General features: G+C 37.6%; 1 protein-coding gene across 1 annotated transcript in view; it reads left to right on the top strand.

The window, feature by feature from the left end:
- The window catches only part of OSBPL10 (oxysterol binding protein like 10), a 111,829-nt gene that overhangs the window by 26,582 nt on the left and 67,398 nt on the right, over positions 1 to 17,849 (top strand). The window contains exons 2-4 of the mRNA XM_054273535.1: positions 4,330 to 4,511; positions 6,228 to 6,307; positions 17,303 to 17,494. Coding sequence (XP_054129510.1) covers positions 4,330 to 4,511; positions 6,228 to 6,307; positions 17,303 to 17,494 — 454 coding nt within the window. The remainder of the gene's footprint in view (positions 1 to 4,329; positions 4,512 to 6,227; positions 6,308 to 17,302; positions 17,495 to 17,849) is intronic.

The following is a 17,849-nucleotide window of genomic DNA, read 5'->3' as shown; positions in this document are numbered from 1 at the left end:
CACTGGTGAAATGTCAGTTTTTCTCATGGGAGACCTGTTAAGCTGCTGTTGTTTGTTGACAAGCTCTAGTGGTAGAGCATTTTCATGTCCTGCTATACTACCAGCATTTTATCACTCCTTAAAGCATAGTCACTGCTTTTTCTTAGTCTTTTGAATAGGGAACTAATAATAAATTATTGTAATACTGTATAATTATATGGACATGTTATAGTTATTAGTCTAATAAATGCTCTTATTAGTGGAAGCAAACCCAGTTGAAATACTTTTTTAATACAGTGTTTGACCCTTCCCTTCTAAGAATTCAGAAGGCAACATGTTCCACTTCCTAGCATATCATACTTGTTCTGCTTGACATTTTAATTTTTTTTAATGGCTATAAATGAATGAGTGAATGGATGAAGGGCATGGTCAAACATAACTTTAATTAAGACAATTGTAGAATTTATAAGACTTAGGACTTATGCAGAGAAGGCATTAATTTTGAAATATGGGAAGTGAAAGACAAAGAAACTGTCATCGGGCCATATTGACAAACTCCTGAGTGACAAAGTAGCAATTCTGGTCATGTCAGACTTCCGTTCTGCAGAGTGTGGTGAATGTTTTCTCCTGTAATTCATGCCAGTTGGTAATGGCTCTGCATTTGGTTGGAATGGCATAGGGGGAGTATCCTGATGGATCTCAGGAGCTTAAGGGAAGCTGGGCCAGAGGAAGCTTTTAGTTTCTGAATGGATTTGAATCTGAAGTGAGAAATCCAGTGGCTCTTCATTTGTGAAGCCTTGCATTTTCTTGCCTGTAATTTTGCCTGTCCATTTTGAACTGTGCTTAAGCAGTTAAAACTGCTTAAAATATGCTTGAGTGGTGATTTTCTACCTTTCCTCTAGATGATTTTCTACCTTTCCTTTTTTAAAGACTATTAATTTTAAAAAAAAGTTATTCTGGTTTAGAATAACTGAAAAATCCAGGTGTCCTTTGGAAGTGTCTTTCAGTAACAGTTATTTCACAATTTCTCTGTAGCACTGATTTTTCATGTGAGAAGTATGACATAACTGGGCTCTGCCACCTTCTGCCTGACTGTTCTCTAAAGAGTATGTTTGTTTTCATCACTGGTATCTGAGATTTAATTACAGAAATGTGACATCATGGGTAAATGTGAGCAAGGCAGAGCAGTGAGGATGAGGTGGCCAGATGAATCAGTTGTAGAGAGGTTAGTGCTGTTATTTCCCTGGTAGGCAGAACAAATGACTTTTAGAAGTTAAAAGAGATCTCTGTCCTTTTGATTCAGCTGCACAGTGCTTCTAAAATGGGACATGTACCCTGCTCTTCTACTTTATATGTGTAATGCTTTTCCATCCTCAGTTAATGAAAGACTCTGGTCTTCATTTCTTCTGTGTTTTTGTGATGGTCTGAACTGGGTCATCATTTGGTCTGTGATGCGAGAAAATGTTTTTGAAAGCTGCTCCTGTTTTTCCTATCTCTTTGTGTTCCTCTCTCCTCCACCTCCTTTGTATGAAGCCTTGCACTGCTTGATTTGACATTTAATTCCTTATTCCTTCTCCTGGCTCTTTCTATCCTTTTAGCAGTTTTCAAAGTGTGTTATCTCCCAGCTTCTTTGTGAGGCTATAGTTGTCTGTGCAGTTTATTCTTGTCTTTTTCTGTGATACCACTGTGTGAAAGGTGAAGAGGGGAGTTGCACATCAAACCATAATCTTTGGAAAGGAAATGCTTGATTCTGTGTGATGTGAACAGTGTCATGGCCAAAGTGCTTGTGAAAAGTTCCTGATTCTTTTGGGACAAGAAAGAAGGCAGGATACTTGAGGGTGATGTGAAGACTTCTGAAAACTGGCTACCTTTTTCTTTCTTCAAAATACTGCTTGATTTCCAAATTGCTTGCTTTTGCAGGCTTCTAAGACATCATCACAAAAAAACTTAAGGTACAAGGTCAGTGGTGATGTTCTGGTTTTCTGAGACTGTACATAAAACAGGTTGTGGTTGGCTAGAGATCCAGTTAGCACTACTGCTGTAGCAGTGATAACAAGGATGTGGAAGGATGCAGTCTCTGCATTTGGGAATTTGCAGAAGTTGCTGCTGTCTGATGTCATTATGCTGGTGAAGGTATTATTCTGTACTCGAATGGCTGGTTTGCTTCCCTGGGGTAGCTTTAAGCCAATGCAAAGTCCATTTTTGTGGAGCTTACAGTCATTCTGGGAGTGCTTTGCTGGTCTAGCATGCAGAAGTTTCTGAGCTGAAGTGCTCGTAGTGTTTATGTAACTTAATAGATTCTGTTCTAATAGACTCAGAGGAACTTTTTTCTCCAAATCCTTTGGTCTTAATAGGAGAAGAAGTGACTTTTTTCTTACCTCTCTTTTTCTTTCCTTTTTTTTTTCTCCTCTAGCTGTTGTTCCTCCTTTTGTTAATTGTAGAACTGCACTTTAGTAACCACAATGATGATTTCCAAGGTAGTAATCGATTAAAAAATGGCCAAATAACCAAGGTTGAAATAAATTATTTGTACCTGAACAATAAAAGGACAATGAAATTATAATGAGGATGGCATGGGCTCGGAATGAACATCACTTTATATAAAGTCTAGACTTGTTTGCTGAGCTCAGAGATGATGGGGAGAAGCATTAGCTCTAGGGTCAAGCTACTGTGTCATTTTCTCAGGGGTGTGGCATCACTTCTGTCTAGTGCTCTGCTTTTTCTCTTGAGTATGTAACAGATGTTCCCAGAATATCTGGGAAAATGAGAAGGAGCAAAATTAAAATTTACTATGAAATATGCAAGTCTGACTTTAAAAAAAAAAAGTTTTCCAATTCTGCTGTTTTCCCCTGCAGTTAAGTGCATCGTTATCTCCTACTAATCAATCTGGAGAGAAAAAGTGCTTATTAAGGGGAAGAGTAGTATTGTAAAATCATTTAAAAATCAAACACAACAGGAAGGTTATGAACTGGTACAATACAAGTCAGTAAGGTAATAGCAAATTCTGGTAGTTTCCTTTTAGTGCATCCTTATTTCTAACACTACTATTGAAAATTGAAAATTCAACTTCCATTCCTCAACCTTCTTTGTGTTGAAGATAACCTGCAGAGGGAAGGTGTTGTGCTGCTACATGATTACAAAAGGGAGGCCTTCCATTTGTTTCTTGAGGAAAAGGATGCAGAAGGACTTGTGGGAGATGGAGTCGGGGCAGAAGTGAAGGGTGTGGTGGTGCACTAGTTTAAAATTCTTTGGGACAGGGTTGTTAATCTGGAACAATTGAAAGAGAATTTGATCTTTGCTCAGATGTGAAGGCAGTGGCAGTAGAGAGTTAGGCAAAGCTGTAGCAAAGGAAAGCAAAATGTCTGAAACTCTGTAAGTCTTAGGCAATAACTGCTTGCATCATGTCCAGGCATATTTGGCATGAATAAAGAGAAGAGCAGATCACCACCAGTAACTGCAGGCTGTGAAGATAATCCTGGAAATGGTCTGTGATGGGGAAGGTTAGTTGGAGATGTTCTCCATATGGGGATATTGAAAGACAAAATGTGGTAACTTGAGCAAACTTGGGATATGGGGATATTGAAAGACAAAATGTGGTAACTTGAGCAAACTTGGGATAGACAAAGCAACAGAAGTCTAAATAACCACAGTTTTTGGAATATTTTACACAAATTCATATGACCTGTGGTAATCTTATCTTAGAGGAACAGTAACAAATACTGTGTGTTACAAATGCCCATGTTAGTGGGGTTAGCCAGATTGTTAGGGGTGATTTTTTAGAAGCGGCTAAGGGGAGTTACCTACATTTGTGTGATCTTTGGTCTAGTCTGTTGAGGATTGTAGTAGACTGACCTTCATGTGAGCCAGGAGGCTGCTGTCTGTTCCCTCTTGGTCAAGGGTTAGTGTTAAATAATTGTTCTGTGTGATAGCATAAAAGATTTGCAGAGGGAAATGAAATTTAGGATCTGTGCTATTGTGAAAGAAAGGTTCATTTGTGGGAAAAAATAAATGTTTTCAACTCTTGAGGCTGACACACCAACTTTGAAATGCCTTCACTTTCATTTAGTGCACTTGAGCAACCCAGTTAGTTTATTTTTTGTTTGTATAATCTTTCAGTCTTAGGTGTTGGTTTATTGTGAAATGGCTTGTGTTACGAATAAAGGAATAGATCATCTACCACTGAAAAACCAAACCTAATAACAGTACCTTATAAAATTGTAATTACAAAAATTACTTTTACCTCCTATGTATATTTATGATCTTGATTTAAGATCAATCTCTGCCCTTTGTTGGGTAAATGCATGAAAAGCTTCTGTGGAAATACTGTATGCTTGTAATTTCTTTGCACAGGTACTTTGTGCTGGACTTTGAGACGGGGATTCTGCAGTATTTCATGAATGAGCAAACGAAAAACCAGAGCCCAAAGCCACGAGGAGCCTTGTCTTTAGCTGGAGCTATCATATCGCCCAGTGATGAAGTGCCACACATGATGGTGGTCTACTCTGCTAATGGAGAGATGTACAAGCTGAGAGGTACAGTGCTGCTCACAGTGCCTGCTCAATTGTTCTTCTCTTCCACTCCCACTTCTGCATCTCTTCTCTCATGTCTCATTTCCCTGTGCTGTCAGAAAGTAGTGGCTATCCAGCTCTGTTATTACACAGTATATTTTAAAACACGATGGAGGAGTAATCTAGAGTTAAGTACATGTGACTTTAAAATATATAGACTTTCAGGGCTGGAAGGTACCTCAAGGTGGCTTCTGTAATCTGTTACCCTGGCATTTTCATTGAATGCTGTATCTTATTTGCTTCCAAAGGATGAAAAAGGTGCTTTCATTGCTTCCACAGCATAACATTTGTTTTCTAGTACTGTTCTTCCCTGCCACCATCCTGCAGATAATGTGCAGTAATGAATCTGATGATGGGTCAGAGAAGGGAAAAATGCCAGTGAGGGGTTGCTGAGATATTATGTTCTTATCAGTCTTGGAGTAATTGAATGCTCCTGTGACAGAAAATGTTCTCTTCCCTTGTTCCCAAGTATAAGACAAACAATACAGGGTATATATGAGTTACTTTGGAATATTTACAAAAAGGAAGAAAAAAAAATGGCAGTGTTCTGATTTTAAGGTATTTTCAGTATAGTTGATTGATCATGATGCTGCCAGGTCAAGCTAATTTATAAAAAAACCCTGTTATCTAAAAGAAAAGATAGACAATGCAGTGTAACAGAAGTATTCTTAGTTATATTCTGACCACAGTTTACCAGTTGTCCAGCAGCACTGAGCATGCAGGAGTCCCCTGTGCTACATTGTGTTGCTCTTTCATACACAGAACTGAATTCAGAAACAACCAGGGAGAATTTCGGATAAAATGCTTTGAAAGTTGCACAGCTAGAAATCATGAGCACTTGTGTTTCATTATGCTTTTCCAATCACTTGAAATTATCAAATGCTTACAATATGCTGCTTTTAATTTAATGATGTCTGTGACTTTGATTAAAATTAGTAAACAATTTTTATGCTGAGTCAATAACCATTAAGATACTCAATAGCAGAGGAAGTAAGAGAAAATATTTACTGAAATTATCAACTCTGTATTGCTGTTCCTAATGAGGTTTCCTGTAGTAGTAGTTTAGGGAAAAACAAAAGCCTTTCTCCTAAACAGACTTAGTATATTACACAGGAGCCATCTGAGAGGAGACAAACTCCTCAATAATTTTTAAAGCTGGTTTTTAAAGATGTGTGGGGGAAATTCCTATGTCTTTAAGTTGCATGTGAATGACATGGGTTTAGAGAGAGGTATAGTTGAACTCTATTACAAGAGAAGCACTTAAGTATCTGGGGAACTGGTAGCTTGTCTGGTAGCTGATTGACAGCCTGAGTGTAGAGCTTTTATTGGATTTAAATGCTGTGGTGTGTCCTTCACAAAGACAGACAAATAAAAAAAAAGTGGCTGAAAAATTTTGAACAAAGTAGTCTTCTTGAGGTAGGTAGTTCTGCCTTTGCTAACATGTGGAAGAGATAACTATGAAGAAGACTCACAAGCTTATTTCTTCCAACTGGCCTCTTAAGTACAGGTTTAGATGTGTGGCACTGAAAAACTTAAGTGTTTTTATGTAACATAAATTAGGATTTATACTGCATTCTAATCAATAATTAATCTTTCCCCCTCTGCCCTGCTCTGTCACCTCTTGGGCAAAAGAGAATTGATTAATGTGTGATTGCCTGCATTTTCTTGTTTCTGTTCTAGCTGCTGATGCAAAGGAGAAACAGTACTGGATAACTCAGCTTCGATCCTGTGCCAAACATCACAAGGAAAGTGATTCTAAGGTAAATAATTAAGAATGAGAAGTAACTATTATGTTTTAGGTGGAGTAGGTGAAGAACAGTATAGCCTGGATGATTGGCTGCTGTAATTAGTGGGTTGATGTTCAGAGGGTTTTGAGTAAAAGCAGCAAGTTGTCATTTGTCAGTAATGGAGCAGGATAAATCAGTTTGGGCGATCCTAATAAATAAACATTTTCCTGTTTATGACAAATTAGTAAAGTGCATAGTTAATTGAGTGGCTGAATCAACCATTTATTAATAAATACATTTATTATTAAATATTTAAAAGTTAACTAATACAGTTTTACTTAATTTTATGCAATTTAGTGACTTTTATTATAAGAAGCTTCAGATAGATGTTAGCAGCAGTCAGTCTTCATCTTCTTTACTAAATTGGAAAGAGCTCACCATATGAAGAGTTATGTTATTTACTTCTCTTTGGAACTAATTGTCTACAATTTTTGTCCTCAAACAGCTAAATATTTTGGGCAGATAAAAAGACCAACTGTGTAGAATGTGAAAGATAGCAAAATGATGGATTGAGGCTGTCTCCAAACTCCAAGTAAAAATTGTATGAATTGTGGTACAAATAAAACCCTTTTTGAAGAAGAATTAAGTAGCTGGAATATTTCACTACTTGAAAAATTCTTACACATTGGAATTCAATATATTTTTTATATGGATGTGGCCCAGCACTACTCAGAAAGGTGCAACTCTGCTTGATCAGGGTACTCTTACAGTTGCTGTTGATTTGCAGCTCCTGTGCCAGATAATGATGCCAACTTTTTATACTCAATTGCCAGCAAGGAGTTATTCCTCAGTATGTTTTCTGGTCACTTCTTAAATGCATTTAGATGTTTAGCATCTATAATTTAACTGTGATGAGGTGGTAAAAGCTGCTGTTCAGTATGTATGATATTGGAGACTTGTGCAATGGCATACTGATTCTTATGCTTCTACACTCTATTAATTTTCATTATATTTCTTAATACTGGTTTTATTTTTATGCTTTTCCTGCTTGTGATAAATTATTCTATTTTAATAGCAAAATCTCATTTAGAATAGCAGTAATTTAGTTGAAGCTGATCTTTGTGGAACTGAAGTTGGGTTCATATTTCCTCTTTAGGTAAAAACTGTTACACTTGGTAGTAATTTCTGTTCAGACTATCTTTCCATGTTGAGCTCCTTCAACAGGAGTAGTATCTGCATATTTAGTCCTGAATTAATTCATGTGTCAAGAGAAAAACCTTGGTGTTGCAACAGTGAAAGTAAACAGCAATTAGTAGTGGTCCAAAGAAAGCAAACAAAATTTCAGAAATTATCAGGAAAAAGAAGAATAGCAGGAATACTTAGCTTGCTCTAACTGTGTCAAATACTTGTAATGAATCCTTTTATCATTCCCCCTCCATTTCTGTAATGAAAAATTGGAGTGGGGATAATTAAGTACTTTTCATTATATTTGTTACTCTTCTGTACAGGATGAACTCTGTGTGATGAAATTTGACTTCATTGTAGTCTTTTTTTTTCTGGTGATGAGAATGGAAAGGGCAAATCAGTATGGTAAGTGCTCTGCAGTGGCTGAATAGGAAGTATTTGCTTAGCTGTTAAAAATAATGTTGGTATGGGGAGCCTCAAAGAAAAAGGAGTTGAAAACAGGTAAAACAAAAAACCAAAAAAAAAGGCACCAAAAGGACATGAATAGAAAGTGGAGAATATGTTGGGATGCTTTGGATGCCAGAAGTGTTCAGGGATTTAAAAAGCATTTGAAAAGCAAAATTTTATTAGAAAATCTTGACTAAATGAGTGGGAGGCTGGTAAATACACAGCCAGTTTCTGCCACAGAAGATCTAAGGCACGACTTTTGGAAAAGAGGAAGGCTTTAGATTGGGGAGCATCTCACTGATCCACTTGTATTCTTGCATTGTTGGTCACTATGCAAGAAAATGCAAGTTGGTCACTATGATCGCGCAAGAAAATAAAAGTATTTCCTTAACTGAGGGGTGGTGGACATGTGTAGCAGAGGAACCAAATGGAGGAGTATTTCAGATAGTAGGAAGAGGGTTCTTGCATTTTTCTTTAAGACTGGTAAGTTACAGAAACTTGGCATAGGAAGTTGGAGTATAGATGTATTTTGGAATAGATATGTTTTAATTGGCTTGAATCTGTTGAGTATAAAGCAGAAATGCTGAAGAAAAGTATACTTCTTAGTTCTGTGTTACAAATCAGACTAGGTCGCTTTTCACTTGAAATGTTTGTTACTGAAGCACTTTAAGTTCTCTGCTTTTGTAAGCCACAGAGCAAATAGAGAATATCTATCTTCTGTATTTTTAAACTTAACAGTCCAGAAAATAAAATGTCCAGAATTTATGTGCTTCAGATGACACCACTGATGACTCTGCTTCTTATTCAAGAAGTGGACTGTACTTGAAGCAATTTTGTGCTTACCTGTTCCTAGAAACTTTTCTTGTGACAAGATTTATCTCTTGTTTTTAATATGCCTTTTTCCTTTTCCTCCTCCTGTCTTCTCAGTATTAGAGTATTAACTGAGAAGAATATTTTAACTGGCTTTAGTATTGCATATAGTGTGAACTTGAATTTCATCTACAAGTAAGATTTTAAATTTCTCTCTGCTTTTCTTTATAAAAGGAAGGGATCAAAAGCTTAAATGCTGCAATAATTAGACTTTGGAGATCAGATATCATTTGCAAGGTAACAATTCTTCACAGAAATTCCAGAAACTAGGGAAAAAAAAGACATTTATGTTCTTTTAATTCTTTTTCTTAAAGTTTCTTTCTGCATATTCACTGCCTGGTAGGAGATAAGAGAAGCAAGAACTGCTTCATTTCATTGTATTGGTTTTTTTCTTTCTCTTGTAGATGATGGTACTTTATACTCAATGATTATTAGCACGGGATTGGAAACATGCTCTTTAAAGTGTTTTAAATTTACATAAAATAGCATTCTGCTATTTTTAGCCACCTTACTGTTTCAGCTTAGGGTCTGGATTTACAAAGAAAGGTCTGTAATGACACAGAGAAGGGTATATGCTTGACTTACTTTTGCATAATCGAGGACTTCACAAAAATATGTATTTTTGAGTTTTGTTTAAATAGCTCTACCATTGATAGGATTGTCATGATGTGGTTTGTTATTCTGCTGTCAGCAAGGTTGGATCTCTTTATTCCTACCTCTCTGCATACTTTATACTCTGTAGTAAGTGGAAAGTGCCAGTTATCTGTCTCTCATCATGCTGTTATGAACAGGCAGACACTCATGTGTTCTGGGCTTCTGGAGTTTGAGCAGAATCCAAGCTCTGTCTCTGCTGGGAACAGCATCTGGGAAGTTGGAGTCTGAGTGTTTGCTCCCAGCTTCTTCTGCAGCTTAAATTCATCTTTTTCATAGGAATACTGAGATGCAGAAATTTCTAGCTGTTCTTGAGGAGTCATACACTTGAATGAGGTAGAATGGGAAGTGAAAAATATGCAGTGAGTGGTATATTTTCTGTTATGCAAGTGGGATATAGTTTAAATGTGAAAAAAACCCAATAATGGGATAACCAGGCAAGCAGTGGGAGGCTTCCCAAGAATACCAGCAAAGTAACTTAGCGACAGGTTTTTCACACTGGAGAGAGAACACTTTAAAAATCTTGAATAGATATTATTGGAAGGGAATTTGTAGAAAAACATGATAATTTGGAGGATGTATTTCAAAGCTGAAGCTCTGTCACTGTTTCTGTGAAATACTCAGAGAAGAGCATTCCTCCTGGCTGCGCTGGATCTAGATCAGACTTAGTTTACTTTCTTTTTTTCAGCTACTGCCTGCTTCAAAATGCTACTGAATGACTGTTTTTAAAGCTTCAGCTGGGGATTGGAGTGGTGGAGGAAATTAAATAGAGAAGTGATTGAAAAAAGAAAGAGAAGGTTGTATACTAAACACTAAATTTAGTTATTTCCTAATGAATGGTCCAAAGGTGAGCGGTATAGTTAATGAGTGGATGTAACATAAGCTAAGTCTCTGGCTTTGTTTTAATTAAATTTTACATGGCAATTATAAAAAAAAAAAACAGTAAAAGAAAAGTGTTCACTGGCAAATAATTCCCATGCTGTCACATAGTCTTAATGTTCTTGGTATTCCCATAGAAGTCTCATTTCACTTAATTACAGATTGTTCAACCTCCATAAGTGCCAAATCAATTGTATTGGAAGAAATGTTCTATATCTGGATAGGATTGCTGGTTCTTTTAGACTATTCTAAGTGAATATTTTGTATAAGCTTTAATTAAAACATTAGTCAAATTTGCATTCAGTGATATAAAGTGCTTTCAAGAAAGAGTAGGCATATGAGTAATTTTTTTGGTAACTTCCAAGAATAATTTTGTATCCAGAAATTGTCACAAGCTTTTTAGTTCTTCTGTTTCATATTCCTTTTTTTCTTGACTGTTTAATCATGGTGGCTGTAAACGCACTACTGAAAACAAGCACAGGTTTTTAAACCAGCTCTTAATGCCAGTGTGTGGACTGGTTGATGGATTTGCATATAGTCCTTGTATATCTCAGTGTGTCTGTATCAGGAATGTGACAGGGAACAGAACCTTTATCTTGAGAAGTCACTTCTGTGCTCAGATGGTAACTTTCAGCTTAGGTCTGTGTTAGAATAAGGAGACAGACTCTCCGTTGTTTTAGCTTTTTGGTTTTGAGCTGCACAGTGAGCTAGTTACTTAAAATTGGATGATGTGGATTCATCTTTAAGCTGAACTCATTTGCTGATTCCTTGCAGCTGTGGATTGCAATCCAATTCCCTTCCTTCTGCTGCCACCTTTTGTGTGGGTTTTGCCATGTTTCCAGTTCTGTATTAACCTGGGCATCAAAAGTAGAAAAAATGGCATCCTACTAAAAAGAGCTTAGCTCTCTCACCAGCTCTCTGAGGAATGTGTGTCTCTGGCTCTGGTTCTCTACTGGCTTCACTCCCTGGAGTAATGGTGGGGAAAAAAAGTCCAAACCCGCCCTTGTCAAGTATCAACTGCAGTAGCAGTTTGGCTCTAATGTGAAACAGCACCTGCAGAAATGCCTCAAACTTAACACTTCTGTCATATCGTTATGAGGCAGAGGTGTAATTATTCTCCACAGCTGGAAGAATGACTGTCATGGATCTTTGGTTTTACCAGGTTTCTTTTTGCTTTAGTAGTGAATGGCCACAGAGATACCTTTACATTTTAAAGTGGATCATTGGCTGAGTATATTTAACATCTGCATGGTAACTTTTCATAAAGCCAAATTGGTGAAAATTTCAGGTCCTTTTCAGTGTTGTTTTGGTTCTTCTGTGCATGTCAAATTGCTTTGCCTTCTGAGCTTCAAGTGTTCCCTCTGTTGGTATGCTTGTCTGCATCCTCTTCTCATCCCTGACCTATGGAAGTCAACTAAAGAATGACATTTCTAATTAAAGCATGCACTGAAATCCTTACAGTAGTGTAGCTGAGAGGGAACCAGTGCTTGGCTGTTGATAGTTGTGTGTTTGACATCTTTTTTCCTCCCTTTGGAAGCTTCATGAAAATAAGAGTTGTTCACTGCTTCTACAATCTTTCTACAGAAATGGAAGAAAATCAATTTAGGATTGAACATGCTCAAATGATTCTTGATGAAGAAAAGATTTTATGATAGATTGATTATCATAGTCTCTTGCTTAAAAAAAGACATTTATTGCCTTACTGAAGATGATGAAACAGTATGATATTCTATCAGAAAAGTTAGTACTATAGAGTGGTGCTTGACAGGAATATGCAAAACATCATAAGCTAGTCTCTGTGTAGTGTTGAAGTTTGGATGTTATGTAGATTCTGTGATTTGCATTTTAATATTTGTGAATGATTACAATGTAAATGAAGCAGAACTGTGTCTAGGTTTATCTTTTATCAGTGTTTGTTTACTTAGGATGCATTGGAAAAGAAGTAGATGGGAATTAAAATACTGAATGGTGGTATCTCAAAATTGTAATTACTTTCTGATAGTGTGTGACTTCCCATAACTCTCAAGCTGCATGCAGGGATTGGTTTTCTGTGCTGTATATGTGCAGAGGAGTAAAGGAGTGTCATTTTGGTAATTATTATTCAGAGAAAAACATCTGTGGCCCAGTGCCTGTGAAAATGATGATTATCAACCATAAGCAGATATGACAATCACTTCAGGAATTATTTTATTGATCTCTGGAAAATTGCATTTACTTTCAAAAATAAACAAAATTGTTTGCTTCTGGTAAATGGTGAAAAACACTTCAGCTTCTTTGTGAACAGGAACGGCAATCTCCTGGGAGAATGAGTCATGAAAACATTAGTATAGTTTGAACTTACTGTTCTGCAATTCCATTATTTTAATTGTTAGGATTTTTGATATCCAAATGGAAGCATTCATTATACTTTTTTATCTTGGGAATGGACAGGCTATTAAAATAAAAATCTTAACCCAAATCTGTTTTAGCTAAGCATACTTTAGCTAGCTTTAGGTCATAAAACCCATATGAATGCAAGTTACAAATTAATCTTTTATTAGCTTCTTTATTATTCTTTTATTGGTTTCATTTTATTAGCAGATGAAATGTTGGTGCAATGGTAAGGTGTAGCCTCAGGAAAGAAAATTTTCAGTCCTTTTGGGATGCTTCAGCCTGTGGATTCCTTGACTCATTATTGGCACTGAGCATTACTAATGTTGAAGAGCTTACATTTTCCTTTCATCAGACTTTTCACTCTCTTTTTATTTATTTAGTTGCAAGCCAGAAAGCAGCGAGACCAAAGAAAATGAGGTATGATAATAATTAGAGGGGCAGATCAGTCATAGGAGCAGTGCTGGGGGAAGAGCAGGGGATTAGGCATAAAGGCCCATCAGTTACTGTCATTGCTTTGATTTCCTTTGAGAGTGACTGTAATGGCTGTTGTAGTATGATTTATAATTAGAGTGCTTTTAGCAGTGGAAAACTTCACATGGATTTTCACATTTTAACAGAAATGGAAAATTCAGGTTTTTGCACAGCTGTGTGTCAATGCAAAAAGGATGCTTGTCATTCCCTGTGTTGAATCTCAAGAAATTCTGCAAAAGAGGAGTCAAGTATTTGGCTGGGACATAGGTGTTGACAATGTACTGTAAAATTCAAAAGTGCCTGAGGGGCTGAGTGTGCAGTTCCTGGAGAGTCTTCTGGCAGTGACAGGAAGAAGCTGTCAGAAGGAATTGGATGCTTCCCCCATTTTCTTGGATGCAGCAGGCACAGTACTCTGCTGCTGCTCTCTGTGGCAGGGGAGTCCAACTTGAAAAGGTTTTGACTGGTTCCAAAAACTGCCTCCTGCAGACATTTTCATGCATACTGGCTGTGACTGATTTTGCAAGTTTTAAGTTGCAAATTTTTATGTTTGTGATGGAGTCTTGCCTAGAGATAGCTTCATGGGTAGCTGGAGGTCCTGGTGCTGAGCTCATTTAAAGTATTTGTGTTGTGGGCTGGTGGAATTTTCTGTCATGTTATTTGGAAATGTTGGGTCACTGTAGATGGATGAAGGATGTAAAGGGACAGAAAACAAGGATGTGAGGAGAGCTTGCTTTTAGACCTGTAGGAGCTGATCATGGACCAATATATTTAGCTCTGATACTTTGCACAGACCATGTATGTGTGAACTCCAGATTGCCAGTCTCCCTGACTGGATGCGCTCTGTAGGACTGGTGACTCTTTTGTGCTGCAAGGGGAAGCAGAGGGCTCTAGGAGACTCACTGGCAGAGGTGATCTCTCCCTGGAGATCACAAAGCTCCTTGCCTTGCCCTACAACATGCTGAGGTCTCTGGTGTCGAGATGACCCCGAGGTGTTAGAAAGTCTCTTTTTCCCAGCCCTGGACCAAAGAAGATGATGGGATTCCTCAGTTCTGGTTCTCAAGGTTGTTTATTTTCTCTTATCTAATACATTGTCTTTCTGACCCGCTGAGGTCTGTCTGGCAGGTCAGGTTGAGGCACAGTGACTGCCCTCAGGGTGGTGTTATCTTTTTATACTAAAACTATGTGTACTTTATTTACAATAAATATTTACAAAAAATAATTTTCCAATACCTATCACCTATGTTATACAGTTTGTCTCTAAACCAATCCAAAAGTGCCACCATCACAGCAGAAGATGGAGGGCAAGAAGAAGAAGGAGAGGACACACCCAGATTCCTCCATCTTACCTCTTGAACCCCCTTTCTAAAACCCCAAAATTCTTCATTTTCACCCTGTGATAAATTCACTAACATTTTACTCAAACCCCCTGTGGCTTGTAAATCTTCTCACAAAGTTGATAATTGTTTCCATGGGCTGAGATAGAAGGCACACGTGTGTTTGACTCCATGCCAAGGTCTCTGAGCCCCCTGCCAGGGTCTCGAATCACCCAGGGCAGCCAGAGGAATGTCCCGGGTTCTGACACAACAGAGCTGAGTGTGAGGCACACGAGGCAGTGGATCCATGGGCAGCCCTTGCCAGGCTGTGTGCCTGTCCATGTAGGGACTTGGGTTTACCTCGTGTCCCTATAGCAGGACAGCCTTCTTGAGCACCACCCACTACTGAAACTAGAGATGGGCTGCTTTTTCTGATTTTTTCTCTCCTGTTCCACTGATCCCCAAACTCCATGCCCTAAATGACTGTTCACCAGAAGTTGCTGTGAGCTGCTACATACTTTGGCAAAACTTAGGAAAAGCCATCTTAAATGCAATTGTGGTGCCACAGTCTGAACCAGTGCATGGGTTTTTCCATATATGTTTTGTGATAACTTTTTTTATGTGCAGATCTATAGCTCTCCCTGAAGAAAATCAAAAAATAGTAAAACTTTACCTCTCATAGAATTTTTTTTTTTTTTACGTTAATCTAATGGGAAAACTCAGTTTTTCATGGCTGCTGTTAGTCTGAACAGCAGACAGTTTGTTTGATCTGTTAGGATCTGTTTAGCTATATGAAAGTAGCAGCTATGTATTTTTATTATTGGGATACTATGATACTAAAATGTCAGCGAATCTCAAAAGATTTCATTCTAAAACAAAATCAACTTTTATTAATCTAGAAGAGAAGTTGATTTTTCAATGAAAAAAAAAATTATCTTGTTCTACCTCTACACCCTAACTTTAGTTTAGATGGTATTCTGATACTAGTCAGTTTGAAGAACAAACATTAGTGAAGTATATTCCATTCCACTCATATACTCAGAACACCCTTTTTCTGTGGAATATATGTTTGAAAAAGGAAATTCAGTTTCCCTCATCCCCCTCTTTCTCCCAAATACCTTTTCCTCTGGCTCTTATTTGAATTGTAGTTAACGTCTAAGCTCTTTCAAATGGAAGATGAATTATAAACCTAACAACCTTTTGTGCCCTTCTGACAAATTACACCTCGTGCTGCTTTTTTGCCTTAGAGTCAAATCCAGTTTTAATACAATTGTGATTTATCAGCCAGGGTGGATAATTTTTAAAAATATGCTTCTTATTGTCATCTTATTTGCCATGGTAGAAAAGAATATATCAATTTCAAAAACAGTCAGACCATCATTCTTGGAAGCATTTGTAAATGTTAAATCTAGACCAATGGAATAATAGTTATTTCTATGAGATTAGCAGCTCTTTGCATACTGGCGATGTGGTAACCCATTTTTTAAACTTTCAAAAAGTCTAAAGTCTAGTTTTATGTGGTGATGGCAATGGGATTGTGTTACTTGTTTCACTCCTCCTCCTTGGCAGTGCCAAATAATCTGCCTTGTCCTCTACAGTCAGTGTGGTGGTAACATGGGGCCTGACTTCAATTGCAGTGCTAGCTGGAACCTGTTCACCTCGGTTTGAGGATTACCACAAAATTGTAAAAAGTGACATGGAAGGTATAAGAAGAGAGATTATACCCAAGGAATACTTTTGTGTAGGAATACTTTTGTGTAGGAATACTTTTGTGTAGCAGGCTCAAGAGAAGTACCTTGTGTTGATGGTGACTGTCTTAGCAATGTTGTAGGTTGCCATTGTTATCTGTGCAGGTTTTGAAGGAGAGGTGGAAAGGTGTTTTGCTCATGGGGCTTTGTTATTTTCTTCCCTGTCTTGAGGTGCTACTTAATGTTACTCTCTGAATTGGTTTGTTTCATGAGGTAAAAGTTACTCTGTTTCAGTTTTAACCTTAGAGATGCAATCACCAGTTCTAGCAGAGGGGAAAACCTCTTTTATATATCATGTCCCATGGTGATCTGGTGCCCATCTGAGCTTGACTGAGAATTGGTGTCCTGTAGACCTCCAGGATAACTTGTGCTGAGGTCTGTGGAGAGCAAACTGAGACAGCAATACTTACTGATGATTAGATAAAAAACGAATGTCCTGACTGATTTTATAGGTTGTATGCTAAAAGTATTCATACTGCAGATACTGTTGGAGATTTATTTCTGGCCTTTTTTGTATATTGGGTTTATCCCAAGCTTACTCCAAAATGCATTGATTTCTTTAAGACAAATTTTGTTTCAAATGTTAATATTTAATTGGTGTGTGGATTGGCCTTGCCAAAATTGAACCTCCTCTGATGTTAAGAACAATACTACACTGTTTCAGAAGTTGATAAAATGAAAGCATTGAGATTTTTTTTCTTCCTTGCTGTTCACATCAGTTTGGTGAATTGTAGGTCAACAGTTTCATGAAAAATACTTGTATTTGCATTGTTGTTATTCTGTCTGCAAAATCTTTCCTATGCTTTCCTAAAAAGTAGGATTGTAAGAACTAAGCAGCATATTATTATGTAAGAATTTGTGAAGATATTTGCAAAGACCAATTATACAGGCACACCAAGAAACAAAAGTAATAGCTCTAATGTTTCCAAGAGCATCTCCTGAGCCGTGCATATGGTTCAGAAGGAATAAATCAGTTACACCTCCAGATTTAGGTTTGTGAGAAAAGTAGAGCAATGCAAATGTATAGCCTGAATTGTGAATTTTTGCTTGTGTAGAGGTTGCTACTATCACAATCCTATTGCTTGTTCTAGAGCATCTCATCCTCACGAAGTAGAAGCTCATCTCTGTTGCCACCTGGGACAGCTAATTCTGCATCTCCCAGTGGCCAGAAACACACGAATCAAAGTGGGCCAACTGTTGTAACCATCACACATCACAAATCACCTGCAGCTGCTCGAAGAGCAAAGAGCCAGAGATCTGGTCAGCTCCACGAAGTCCGAGAGGTAAGAGAGAAACATCTGCTGGTTTGCTATGGCTTGGAAGTGCTTATTTTGCTTCACAATGAGCAATTGAATCTGACAAGTTAACAATTATCTTTTTTTCCTACTTTGACTGCTTTGTTTTGATCCTCTTGCTGAGCAAGAGGTGGGCTTTAGTTCTGGTTCAGCTTCAGATCAGGTGTATACAGATTTTTTATGCTGATGTTAAAATTGGTGTGTGCACATGCTTGAAAGTGAAATAGATAGGCAACAGCTCCCAGGCTTTGCAGTGGTATTGCAGGACTGGAGGAAAATCTCTTTGAAGCTGGGTGCAGCAATACTTTTCAGATTGGAAAGTGGGCCCTGAAGCATTTAAATA

This window comes from Melozone crissalis, unplaced genomic scaffold (genome assembly GCF_028551555.1).
Source record: "Melozone crissalis strain CALT ecotype California unplaced genomic scaffold, PUWL_Pcris_2 ptg000016l_1, whole genome shotgun sequence".
Taxonomy (NCBI): Eukaryota; Metazoa; Chordata; class Aves; order Passeriformes; family Passerellidae; genus Melozone; species Melozone crissalis.
The sequence above is the reverse complement of the archived record's forward strand: the minus strand, read 5'-3'. Positions and strand labels throughout refer to the sequence as shown.